Genomic DNA, 12452 nt, shown 5'->3' with positions numbered 1-12452 from the left:
CCGTCCGTCCCTGCCCGTCCCTGCCCGCCCCCGGCCCCGCACCTGCCCGGGCGCGCAGCGGGCACCGCGCGGGGCCGGGCCGCGCCGCGCCGGGCGGGGATGCGCAGCCCGCGGCGCCAGGATGCGGGAGGGGAGCGCGGGCGGCCGCGGCGCGGAGAACCGGACGGGCGCCGAGCCCCCGCTGCACCTGTTCCCCGTGCCCGTGCTCACCGGCATCACCGTCGCCTGCGTCCTGCTCTTCGTCATCGGGATCGTCGGCAACCTCATGACCATGCTGGTGGTGTCGCGGTTCCGGGACATGAGGACCACCACCAACTTCTACCTGTCCAGCATGGCCTTCTCCGACCTGCTCATCTTCCTCTGCATGCCCCTGGACCTCTTCCGCCTCTGGCAGTACCGGCCCTGGAACTTCGGGAACCTCCTGTGCAAGCTCTTCCAGTTCATCAGCGAGAGCTGCACCTACTCCACCATCCTCAACATCACGGCGCTCAGCGTGGAGCGGTACGTCGCCATCTGCTTCCCCCTGCGAGCTAAAGTCATCATCACCAAGGGGAAGGTCAAGCTGGTCATCCTCTTCCTCTGGGCCATCTCCTTCATTAGCGCCGGCCCCATCTTCATCCTGGTGGGGGTCGAGCACGAGAACGGCACGAACCCCCTGAGCACCAACGAGTGCCGAGCCACCGAGTACGCCATCCGCTCGGGGCTGCTCACCATCATGGTCTGGACCTCCAGCATCTTCTTCTTCCTGCCTGTGTTCTGCCTGACCGTGCTCTACAGCCTCATCGGGAGGAAGCTCTGGAGGAGGAAGAGGAAGAACATCGGTCCAAACACTGCCATCAGGGATAAGAACAACAAGCAAACTGTGAAAATGTTAGGTACGAGTCCTCTTGCTCTGTTTTTCCAAAAGGATGTGTGTGCTTGTGTGTGTGTGTGTGAGAGAGAGAAAAAGACAGGGAGCTCTCTGGTAGTTTGCTGTAGTTCCTTCCAAAGGAAAGAAAATGTTTCATACAAAAGGCTAAACCTCAGCTGTAGGATAACTCTCCTCCTCCCTTAGATTTATTTCTAACTGGTTTGAGCTGGGGACTCCCAAACAGTTAAACAAACATTAGTAAAAATCCCTGATAAGGAAAAATACTACAGTTATAATTAGCTTGTGCCCTTGAGATTTTTGAGCATTTTTGCTCTTTGGTTGTGGATACCAATGTTATTTACAGAGAACAGTTTATTTCATTTTTAAACTAAACCCTTCTCAAGCCATGAAGTTGAGCTGCAGACTAGAGCCAGGCAGGCAGGGCATGATGTGCACTAAGATTCATAGGAAAAGAGTAGCGAGGTTTTATCAAACTGGGGTTATTTCCTACCATGGCTGTGTAAGCTTATGAAAATGTATCTGCATTTTCATATTGGCAAAACCAAAATGATATGCTGAACCAGGAGCACCGAGTCTCCTTTGTGGTCTGTGATGCTGTAAAACCTCACAGACTGTAAGAAAACAGGATCAGGACAACAGACACTGTCATTCCTAACTTTGTGTATCGACACTGCTGAATGCTTTAAACATTGTGGTTGGCACATGGAAACACAAGTTTTAACATACTAAGTCAGTGCACGTAGTTTGAAACACAAACCCAAAAAGTTGTCCTGCAGTTTAGTGTCTGAGAACTGCAGAATCCTGCTGCTGCTGCGTGCTTTTACCCAAGCCAAAAGTCCTCTGCAGTGCAAGTCATCCCGTGGATTTTGTGGGGACAAGATGCTCTGCAGGAAGGAGCTTTCACAGGCTCCTTTCAGCAAGGTTGAAGTGGTGGGCTAATGAGGCAGACAAGAGGTGGCAGTGAGTCCTAAGTACCTTAATTATCAGAGAGGAGCCTATCTGATCTTTTTGTTCATGTCCTAATTTATTACTATGCAACAGCAGGAGGAATAATAAAACCAGCAGCATTCTTTATGCCCTTTCATCTACATTTTATGATCAATAGAATTACTTCAGTCTGGTAAGCGTGACCTTGAAAGTAATTAATTGCTCACACTTCTAGAGGTCCAGGATTATGAACTTCCACTGACTATGAGTAAATTACTTATATTACTACCATGCTTATATTTCCGTATACTTAACTGTAAAGAATTTTGAAATAAAAAATGCTTATTTCTGCTCTGAAGTGTTGCCACAAGCATTGCTATATTTCAGGCACTCTTTTCTTTCCTTTTACAAGGTCTGAGAACAGGCAGGCAGTGGCAAGACTCTCCTCTGACAGAGGGCCAATATTCCCTAAATGATAACAGTCTGATGCCTGATAGAAGGATGGGAAGAAGTTAGTGAGGGCTCAGTGGCAGCAGATGCTCAATGCAGTCAGCTCTCTGGTGTTAATGTTCTGCTCAAAATTTAAAAGGTGCTTTCTGAGGCTTTATCATGTCATGGAACATCAAGTAAATGGGATTAGTATCAGAAGTTCTTTTAACTGTAAAGACAGGTTATGCTTCTGGGACTGAAATTAAACACCTAAATGTACAGCCTGACTTGCAAAGGAGCTACCACATCCCATTCCTGTTGAAATCCATGGGTTTCTGCATGCATGAAGATCAAACTGTCAAAAGCCTGACTTGGGGTATTGCCTACGTGTGCTTAAAATTCTAGTCATAATAGGCTGTGCTTTAAACTCTGCCCATTCATAATGGCCATCATGGTAATATTCATTACATGGATTCAAATCCCCATGTGAGCTAGGGAATCAAATTAATTTTGTAGCAGAGATAGTGAAGGAAAACTGGAAGTGTTTGGCTCAAGAAGATGCAGAGCTGGAAAACCTAACCTGAACCTCAAGCTCTGGTGCTTTCCACTCCACCACAAATCCTGTGTAAGCATCCTTTTAAACCTGGGAATGCTGGTGCAGAATTTCTGGGGAAAGATACCTATAACCATTCCTCTCGGTAATTTGAATTTTATTATCTTCTAAGACATGATATGAGCATAGCTAACACAAGCAGGTTGCTAACACAACCTGCCCACCAGGGCCAGGTTGGGCTGGACTTTGAACAACCTGGTCTCATGTAAGGTGTCTCTGCTTAAAGCAGAGGGCTTGGAAAAAGATTTTCTTTAAGTTCCTTTCCAACCCAAACAATTCTGTGATTCCATGAACAGGTTAACTGTAAAAATTGCTTAAGAATATCAGAAACCCTTGCTCGAGTTTTCTGTTTTTTCTCCCTGTATTATATTAATAGATACACTCAGAGCAATATGAAAAATGATAAAGGTCAGAGGCACACAGGAAATGAACAGAAACTGTTTCCCTTTCTCTCAGATGAAAATTCCAACGGGCCAGTGTTCAGGGATACACACATTCCCATTATTCTACAGACATGATATTTACATGCAAATGCCACCACTCTAGTAATATAGTATTACAGATATACTGTATAACTATAATTATGTAGTTATATACCACACATTTAGTTTTACTCTTCTTGGGAGTAACTCATCTTCCAAAAAATGGACAAACTGGAGGGATGAACTACTTTCCTTATCTTGGCATATGTGCTCAACAAGTTCTGTGTTTTATTCTGGGGCCTTTGCCTTTAACAGTTTTGCTTTTTGTCTTAAATAATTTAGCTTCCCAGGCATTACATTCTTCATTATAAACCACAGTGTTGAGTCTATCACGTATAATTTGCTTTTGTTTAACACTGTAGATGATAGATAGTTATATTTTGTCACCATTTGGATTCTTTAACAGTCTGTTAAACATAGGTTTTATAGGTCAGAAGTTTGCTACATCAGATTAGTTGGGCAATATCCAGGCAGGCTGTTTAGATATGATCCAAGTGTATTAAGTATCACCAATTTATATTTTCAGTGTACTGAGACACAAGTGAAAGCTTAAGGGAGGCATTTTCACACTTTGTAATTAATTGTTTAAAGGAACAGAGCTGCAGCACAGAATGTTAATCACCTGTATGTTGATACTCACACTTAACACGCTTTCTTCTGCTGTTTCTGTTTTAGTCGTGGTGGTATTTGCGTTCATACTCTGCTGGTTGCCTTTTCACGTAGGACGCTACTTATTTTCCAAATCCTTCGAAGCCGGCTCCCTGGAGATAGCAGTGATCAGCCAGTACTGCAACCTGGTGTCCTTTGTGCTCTTCTACCTTAGCGCAGCCATCAACCCCATCCTGTACAACATCATGTCGCGCAAGTACCGCGCGGCCGCCTGCCGCCTGCTGGGGCTGCGCGCCCTGCCCCAGCACAGCCTCTCCGGCAGCAAGCAGGGCAGCTCCCGCGGCTGGACAGAGCCCGCTGGCACCACATGACACCCGGGGCACCCCGTGCCACCCAGCCAGCCACAACGGCAGGGGACGGGGCAAGGAACGGGAGCGCCAACGCTGGAAGCGCCACTTGGGTCATTGCGCGGATGGGATGAGAGGCGCGGTGCAAGCAGTTAAAGATCTGAGGGGAAAAACCTGAAGTTTGGGACTCTGAGAGGAGAGAGGCGGTCACAGAACATGGCAATGCTCCAGGTGTTATTTTTGCGCTGCTTTTGCACGTTTGATTTTTTTAATGCTGACTTTAGCCCAGACCCGTCCTGAGCAGGCAAACGTGGCCCACTTGATTCGAGAGTTTGTACGACTTCAGCAGCGCCAATTCCAGCTGAATTTTTCCAGAGTTAGCTTTAGTTTTGCTAAGAATTTTGCTAGCATCTAAGCTGGATCTAGAGAGAGGATACTGAATTGCCTTTTTGGAGTAGTAAACAGGAAATTTGATACACTTTTCATAATATCAATTTTTAAGTAAGCTCATGTTTTTCTTGGAATGAGGAAAATTATTTCTAAAAAAAAAAAAAAAGAGATATAAAATGGATAATTTTTAAACATGTTAAAAAAGAATAACCTTCATGTCACATCCAAGTAGAAAGGAAACAAAACAAAAAGCTTTCACAGAAGTGGCTTAGAATGTGACTGTACTGAAATATTTTTTTAAAATATATATCAGCGGGACAAGGACAGTGCTGACTTCAGGCCTGCAGTGATGCTATAAAAATGTGGAATGCAATCACCCACCAAAGTCTCTTTTTTTTTTTTTTACTAGCTAAATCATCTGTACTTGTTCTGTTCTGACTGTGAATGACTTGACGTGTTTGAATTTGGAAGCTTTTAATTGTTTCAATATTTGTAAAGAGTTTGTGGCTACCTGTCCCTAACTGCACCCCAAAGCTTGCTGAGGACAGGTATCCTGCCTGTAAATCCCCCATGTTTCTGTTTAAAGGCTGTCCCAGTGCCACATCCCCTGTAAAGCCTGGTGTGCATTTGTGCTCGTTTGCTGCAGTGTTGAATTGAGAACATTTTGCATTTTTTAACCACCGTGACCTGAGAAAATAATAGAAAAATCTGCATTAAAGGACACAGGCAGACACATTCTCATACTTGATTCATAAACCCCTTAAATTAGATTTTCATACCTCAAGAGTGCCATTTCAAGGCAAACCGGAAAACGTTCCATCTACTGTGCTAATGAATGCGGCTTATATTGTCTCACCAACATGTGGGTTTTGTGCCCCACAGAGCTGACAGAGCTTTGGAGCATGCATGTGTGATAGCACCTTCCTTTGGTTCTAGTGTTCATCCCCAGCTGGCCCACAGCCCCCTGTCCCTGCTAATGAATTTTAATTGTCCCTGGTGAATTTTGTGTCAGCAGAACTCTCCTGCCTCCAACCCCCCGCTCACACCGATGGGCCACTTCCCCTGTTACACCTTCAGCTGCTCAGGTTGAACTCACCAGAGAAATTGGCCTCTTTGTACATTCAGTGTCTTTTCTCTCACCTTGCTGGGGCCAGGGGCTGGTTGCTGCTCCTTGGTGGCACCTGAGCCTGTCCCCTCCCCACTCCAGGAGTGCAAACACCCACACCGAGGCACTGCAGCCCTGCAGCATCACCTCCTGCTCCACCTCTGCCCACAGGCACCTGGCTGTCCCCACTGCTCTCCCACTCACTGGCTGGCAAAGCAGCTCTGGTGGCACAATTCATGCAACTCAGGGAAACAAGACATTTGGGAACCAAGGAAAGAGGGTGCAGATGTGAGCTCAGAATGTCTGTACAAACAAACCACACACACACACACACCCGGCGTCACATCGGTGTTTCAAATCTCAGCTGTGTCTGTGCTGTTAAATGTGAACTGAAAAAGAAATAAAGTGATCAGACCCTTTATAACCCTGTGGCTCTGTCTTGGGGGAGGACCCAGTGTGATTCACACAACTGGATTTAATTTTTTTTTTCATATTTTTATTTTAGCTTTGTTCCCCAAATCTGTGTAACTAACTTGATTAGGCTGTTTTGTTTAATCAGAGTATCTGCAACATTAAAGCTGTGTAGACACATTTGTGCATACAAACCACAAACATACTAATAATTTCATTTAGCCAAAACATTTCACTAGAAGAAAATATAAATTTTAGCTCTACCAACACTGTAAAATTTCCACAATTTTGTGTACAGAATGAAATTTAAAACATTTGACTGGAGGTCATAAAAGTCAGAAAGGCATTGGTTGCTCCTTGGGAAGGAGGACAGGACTTCCTTCCTTCTAGCTGAGGAGATGGACACATTTCTCCCAGTCTTTGGACAAATCTAGCAAAATACACAAATTATTATTAAAGAAATTAGCCAGTTTTTAGGACTCTTGCACAAGCAGGAAAAAACTTCATATCTAGCAGGGAACACAAACATTTAACAGACTGTAGCTGTCACTACACCAGCCATTAGTGCTGCTGCCCTCAGTACCAAAACTTTTCTATATGACTTCTCTAAAGCCACTGGGGTCACACCAGCATGTGCTGAGGAACTGCTGCTTCAAACTGGTACACAATGAACTGCTTTTATAGGGAAAGCAGGAAAAAAAAACCCACCTCAAAACCTGGATAACTCTCACTTTGGCATCATAAATCAACTTTTGTCTGATGCCTCCAAAAAGATGTACCTGCACTGATGGATGAATCCAGCATTGCTTGTCTTGAGTGTTATCCAGAGAATCACAGAACATAAAAGGGACCTTAAAGACTCTCTAATAAAAGGGAACTTAAAGACTCTCTAGTGCCAACCCTCTGCCATGGGCAGGATGCCACCCACTAGATCAGATTGCTCAGGGCTCCATCCAACCTGACCCTGCCCAAGGTGTAAGAAATAACTTCATGGGGGAAAACAAAATGTGAGCAAGATTTGCAGGGTGTTTTTTACCTAAGAGCAGTGAGGTCAGTCCAAGGTTGGCATCATCAATCTGTGCCAGGTACCAACAAGGGGCAAGGCTCCTCCTGCCTCGTCTCTGCAGGATGAACAGGGGCAGAGGGGATGCTGCAGGTGCACAGGGCAGTGACCAAACAACCTGTGCTGGCACAGAGATGCTGGGCTGTCCTGGCAAACATTCCCAGCACACACAAAGCCTTTCTCCTTTGCTTCCCAGGGCATTCTGCAGCACGTCGTGTTCCTGGCAGCTTCTCCCCAAAGCCTTCCCCACAGCAAAGGGCAAAGCTGTGCCTCACATCCAGTTTTGGGCCTGGATATGGTTTTTGAGATCCATTTTTCACGGGGGGCAGACAAGAGTGCCTTGCAGTTCATTGGTGTGGGAGACAGGGCAGCTCTGCAGGGAGGAGTTTTTTCAGGCTTGGACCCTTCCATTTCTGGAAACTCTTCTCTGAGGGAACAAACCTTGCCAGTTCCGACTGGAAAAAAAAAGCATATAGACTGTAAGAGTCAAAATTTTGCTGTATTCTTACTGACTTGAATGCAAGCAGCCCACAGAGAAAATAACTGAAAGTTCATTCGTTAAACAGTCCCAGTTTTAAAAGCTTTTCCACCTCTACATTTTGTATCACAGCTCCACAAATAAACAAGAACAATTTGGCTGCATTTTCTTTCTTGGCAATGAGTTAAATTGGTGATGAAATAGGTCAAAAGGACTTTACCATTCATTTTACAAAAGTACCTTTGATGGAGGCACGCACAAGCAGAAAATCATGTCCCATTGTATTTCTTGCTAAAAATAAAATACACTGGAAAACCAGCACTTTCTGTCAAAATTTGAATTGATAGGTAGTCAGCAGTTATGTAAGCTTGTATCAAATTACATTTGCATAAGCCCATTAAAATCAGCAGTTTTTAGATATCAAAACACCCAAGGGAAACCCCTCTCTGTCATGGATCTGCTGGTTTTAGGGCGCTGCTACTCTGGGCCCAGTGGGTGTTTCTGGATGGGCTTCCATAGAGCTTGGATCTTTTGCATAAATCCCATGGTCTTGAAGAGGTAAATTACATCTTGAGAAGTAAATTCAAATTTAGAACAAAAAACAATCTAACTCATCTCCCAGGGATGGCCCTGCTGTAACATCCTGAACCACCCTCTGTCACTACAGGACATGAAACAACACAAGTGCACACACTGCTGCTCTCAGGGTGAAGGAAAAAGGGAAATGAATTATCTGACTCTGACATGTATAGTTTTTTAAAAGTGGCAGTGGATTGGAGGGTGACAGTGCCACCTCTCCAATGACACTGAACAAACCAACAGTCTATCAAATTTTTCTTCTTCTATAAAAGAATGCAGAACAATGAGTTATTTACAGAAAGTGTGTGAGAAAGTTCGTTACAAGAATATAAGCATAAAAAAATCTTAAAAAAATGTTAAAAAAATCAAACCAATAACCCTCCTCACCCCCAGCTGAAAGCACCATAACTACATTTTACCCCCACAACTCCTAATAAAAAGCACCAGCCCTATTTAACAGAAATTAAATCAAAGCCCTTGGCATTTTAAACCCTTGCTCAAACCCTACCATCCCAGAGTGATGGGATGTGGATCTGCTTGCACCCTCTGGATGTCATTCCTGGGTTTGGGCTGGGTCTGGCAGCTCCCAGCATCAGTTTTCTGTTTTCAATGCCCAGCTGCCAATCCCAGCTCTCATTTCTGTGTACAAATACATCCTGAGAGCCACAGGTTGCTCCTCCCATTGTACCTGCAGATAAACCACTTTGTGTTTCTCCAAATAAAGTCGTTTTATGGCTTCCCACACCTGCTCTGATTCTGTCACAGGCAGCAAAATAATGGTTTTGTGATGTGTGTGAGTCCATAAGGCAGAATTGCTCTCAGGAGTAAAGCACCCCACTCTCCCCTTCAGAGGCTGCTCTGAGGGCTCAGGAGATGTTCTCCCAGCACTTGCCCCCATTTTTGATGCTACTGGATCAAAAGGTCCTTTGCTTTTTTCTCATGTTCTGATTGATTTTCACATGATTGCAGCCCTGTCTGTGAGAAAGAAAAGGCATGGCTATTTCCAAACCCCTATCCACATTGTTCTCCCTGCACAGCCTCCTTTCACTAATGACCTGGGGCTGCAGATCGTGGCAATTAATGTGGGCAGGCAGGGAACCTGACACCACGAGCCTGCTCTGCAGTGAGACAGCACCATGGGCTCTGAGGAGCAGGATTTCAACAGCTTTAACACAGCAGTCTGACAGAAGACAGCAACAATGCATGCTACAAATTCTCACAAAATAAAGCCAAGATTCATGGTCACATCCTGCCCAGTCAACAGCACTTTGGTGTTTTTATCAAGCAGTGACAATGAGATTGATTTTTCTAAAATCTGCTGTGCCACGCTGGTGGCACCAGCGTGGGGCTGTGAAAGGTGCAATCACCTGAGTTAGTTTTGATTGAATGGGGAGTTTTGAACCCGCTGAACTATTGTTAGTTTGTGAGGAGGGAGGGGAGTGGGTGGCAGCACAAGGGTTTCTGTGTGCCCTGGCTCCAGGAGAGCACTGCTGGTGTGGGGCTCGTCCCTCAGAGGCCTGAGGATCCCTGGTCCCATGCTGGGATGTGGGATCATGGGATGGTTTGGGTTGGAAGAGACCTTAAAGACCATCCAGTCCCAACACCCTTCCACTATCCCAGGCTGCTCAGAACCAACCCAACCTGGCCATGAGCAATTCCAGGGATGGGGCAGCCTCAGCTTCTGAGGGCAGCCTGTGCCAGGGGCACACATCCTCACAGGGAATCACCTCAGACCAGCTGTGCTGCCTAACCCCATCAGAGGTTTGTATTTACCTGCTCCCTCTCAGCCCTTGCTGTGGGCTCTGCCTGATTTCCCACACTGCAGTGGAACCTGCACTCAGCCAGGCAGGCAGAGCAGTGCCAGTGCCACAGGCTGTGCCAGAGCTGTGTCAGTGCCACAGGTTGTGCCAGAGCTGTGTCAGTGCCACAGGTTGTGCCAGAGCAGTGCCAGTGCCACAGGCTGTGCCAGAGCTGTGCCAGCGCCACAGGTTGTGCCAGAGCAGTGCCAGCGCCACAGGCTGTGCCAGAGATGTGCCAGTGCCACAGGTTGTGCCAGAGCAGTGCCAGCGCCACAGGCTGTGCCAGAGCTGTGTCCAACATCCCCTCCTGTAAGCCTGCCTGAGGTGAGCCAGGGGAACCAGGAACCATCCCTGCCCAGACAAGGCTCATCCAGAGCATAACCAGGGGTTTGTGCAGCTGGGATGCTTCTGGTTTCAGAATCACCTGACACTTCAAGCAAGACACAGGACAGAGCCATAGAGAGCACAAGAACAAGGCACAGAGAACCCTAATCCAGAGCTCCATCCAGCCATACAAACTGCACACAGCAGCATCCCAGGAAATATTTGACCCTGCTGAGTGCCAAGACCTGATTTTCTCAGCAGACCCTGATGAGCTGCAGCCAGTGCATCCTGCCCAGTGCAGCCAGGGAACACCAACATCACCAGTGCTGCACACCCCTGAGCCCAGGACAGCACCACCAGCTCACAATTTAAGGAAAAGAAGGGCATTTGGGCTAGAAATTAAAGAAGACAATATTTGCATTGGATTAGGGTAAATTTCTCGACTCTGTTCACAAGTTAATCCTCACAAGACTTCTGCATCCCTACTGTTTGCTCCATTTTATTTGTAGAGAGTAATAGCTTTCATATGACAGCAAGTGAGAGAGATGAGCTAATAAAATTATTAAGAAGTGACATCCACTGAGCACACTGACCCAAGCAGTTATTTATTAACCATGTCAGGAGACCTAAAAATAGCTTTGATTGCATGCAAGACCATCTATGCCACCAATTAGTGCAGAAAATGTAACTACTCAAACCAATAACAGCACATTCACTTAGATAACAGCAGATCCCAGGCTAACCCACTGTGTAAAGCTTCTTTTTATTTCACTGAGCCAAGAAACTGGGCATTGTAAGAGCAATTGTCAAGAGCAAAAATAGATGTAATTGTTCAGAAAGTACTACCAATAAAATAGCCCTTTCAAGGGATCTCAGCTGGCTTTTCTGCTCAGCCATAAAAACAGTGAAACAAAATGTCCATATTCATCTCTACTTACTTCTGAGAAAAATAAAGATAACATTTGCATCTTTACTCCAGGCCAGGTTAAGGACAGAGAATGTAATTCTACATCACATCAATAAATGACAATACATCATGAACTCTGCAATAATTCTAGAAAAGGATTTGCAGAGGAAATATAATTTATACTTCATACTACCACACAAATTTCTTCTTGTCTCTGACACCTTTGGCTGCCAGACAGGTCTAACAGAACTATCCTGTTGATGTAAATGTCATTAATGTGGAGAAGAACCACTCCATGTCCACAGGCCATAAATTCATAGCATGGAATCACAGAATGGTTTGGGTTGGAAGGGGCTTTAATGATCATCTGCTTCCAGCCCAAGTATTTAACTTTCAGGAGGATTTTAAATTCCTCATTGGTGCTTCAGGATGGGAGGGACAGGCAGGAGAGCCTCGATCCTCCGGCACAGCACTGGCACTATGACCCACCCCCTTCAGCTTTTTTTAAATATCACACTGGATTTGAGCATCTCCCAAAATTCAAAGACACAGTGAGTCTGTGGAGAAGCTCCACAGGAGGTGAACAGCAGGGGCTGGTGTCACTCCAGGCCCTGTTTGTCCCAACTCCTCTGGGGAGCGCGTGGCTCAGCTCGTGCCACACGTGGCTGTGACCCCCCCGGTTCCTCAGAGGAACCCCCTTCCAGCGGGGCCCAGCTCCCCTGCACCACACCAGACGTGCTCTGAGCCGGCAGGAGAGGCTGAAGTGAGGAGCAAAACAAATTCCAGGCGTTGGTTTTTGAGCAGCTCTGTGATTACTGCGAGGAGAGAATCGCCGCTGCCATAGAAACGGCAGCGCCAGCCCGGGGACGGCGAGGTGCCGGGCACACCTGGCACTGCTCACACCGTGCCACAGCCCGCTGCTGTGGGCCACCACTGAAACACCCAAAACACACAAATACCAGCCTCTGCTCTCTCACAGAACTTTTCAAAGTTGATACTTCTCTTGCCAGCAGCAAAGAGCTGCTGGTAAATACAGCATCAGCCAAGCCCGCGTATAACCCGCTCTGTGCTTCCTCACCAAACAAAATCCGTGGTAAATTCAGTGCTACTTACCCAGC

At 46.2% G+C, this 12452-nt stretch overlaps 1 protein-coding gene across 1 annotated transcript; it reads left to right on the top strand.

Annotated features, from left to right (window-relative positions):
* The first annotated feature begins 121 nt into the window (after positions 1 to 121).
* GHSR (growth hormone secretagogue receptor) lies at positions 122 to 6197 on the top strand. The gene is made up of 2 exons (XM_059479337.1): positions 122 to 875; positions 3998 to 6197. Exons 1-2 carry the CDS (start codon positions 122 to 124, stop codon positions 4300 to 4302), a joined length of 1059 nt encoding a protein of 352 aa, XP_059335320.1. The 3' UTR covers positions 4303 to 6197.
* The last annotated feature ends 6255 nt before the right edge of the window (positions 6198 to 12452 follow it).

Source organism: Ammospiza nelsoni, chromosome 10 (genome assembly GCF_027579445.1).
Source record: "Ammospiza nelsoni isolate bAmmNel1 chromosome 10, bAmmNel1.pri, whole genome shotgun sequence".
In the NCBI taxonomy this organism is placed as follows: Eukaryota; Metazoa; Chordata; class Aves; order Passeriformes; family Passerellidae; genus Ammospiza; species Ammospiza nelsoni.
The sequence above is the reverse complement of the archived record's forward strand: the minus strand, read 5'-3'. Positions and strand labels throughout refer to the sequence as shown.